Source organism: Sphaeroforma arctica, assembly GCF_001186125.1.
Source record: "Sphaeroforma arctica JP610 unplaced genomic scaffold supercont1.1514, whole genome shotgun sequence".
NCBI classification, from domain to species: Eukaryota; class Ichthyosporea; order Ichthyophonida; genus Sphaeroforma; species Sphaeroforma arctica.
In genome coordinates, this window is record NW_014039044.1 from 10,680 (window position 1) to 11,873 (window position 1,194).

The window sequence follows — 1,194 nt, forward strand, 5'->3', positions numbered from 1 at the left end:
TACACATACACATACACATACACATACACATACACATACACATACACATACACATACACATACACACACACACACACACACACACACATACACTCACTCTCACACATACGTATACAAGTACACATGCACATGCACATGCACATGTACATGCACATGTATATGCACATGCACATGCACATGCACATGCACATGCACATGCACCTGCACATGCACATGCACATGCACATGCACATGCACATGCACATGCACATGCACATGCACATGCACATGCACATGCACATGCACATGCACATTCACATGCACATGCACATTCACGTACTGCAGTAAGTTACGCTCGAATAACTATATCGTAACGATCTCCAAATTGTCAGGGAGACGTTGCGTCTTTATTAGATTATTGAATAACTGACTAAGATTAGGAAAGGGATACCCATATATAGGGTAGACCTGTGCTGGCATTATACTCGAGAGATAGAGTTTCTGGTTGGCATTTACCGTCGAAAGCTGAAGCAGTTCGCTGGCATTCAACCTCAGAGCTAGAGGGCCCGAAGTGTACGTCTTGGGCGGCCCGCCGTGTGCTGTATGTATTAACTATGTACAAGGTGGAGTATTATATTTGAGCGCGTTGGCGCTTGCGCGTACGTGTCTGCGCTGCCTTATGGTAGGCGGCAATGTTGTTGTGATCGTCAAAGGCCTCTTCCGTCTCCCATGTGGGATCCCCTGTACACCACCGTACTATGTACTTAGTCGCACCAGTGTTATCATTCGTGCAGTGTCTGATGATATGTCTGAGCTCAACTCCGCCTTCCGTCCATAACTCATCGTTAACAGGTAGCTTAGCACTGCGGTGTACTAATCGAAGGAGTTCGACCCGGACTGGTTTATCTTTGAACTCATTAGGGGTGGAGCCGTCTCTATGGATAACTCCTGTATCCATCGCTGTGACTTACGCACCGTATTTCTTCCATCGTTACATCACTCGCCCAAAGATTCTTGCGGTAGTTCGACAATCTCAACTTCCCTTCGATTTTCCCAGAACCTCTCCAACGAATATGAAGCCTGATGTACATGTAGACATATGAAACTTTACCCAAATTGAAGAATAAAATATTATCCCTAAAGCACCAGAGATTCCCTTTATAGCACCAGAGATTTTTCTCTGTAGCACCAGAGATTTTCCTCGATAGCACCTGT

The 1,194-nt window shown here is 45.5% G+C and overlaps 1 protein-coding gene across 1 annotated transcript; it reads right to left on the reverse strand.

Moving 5' to 3' along the window:
* Nucleotides 1–610: 610 nt before the first annotated feature.
* Nucleotides 611–937, reverse strand: SARC_11068 (hypothetical protein; the record flags this gene model as incomplete). The annotated part of the gene is made up of 1 exon (XM_014294861.1): nt 611–937. One exon carries the CDS (start codon nt 935–937, stop codon nt 611–613), a length of 327 nt encoding a protein of 108 aa, XP_014150336.1.
* Nucleotides 938–1,194: the final 257 nt, after the last annotated feature.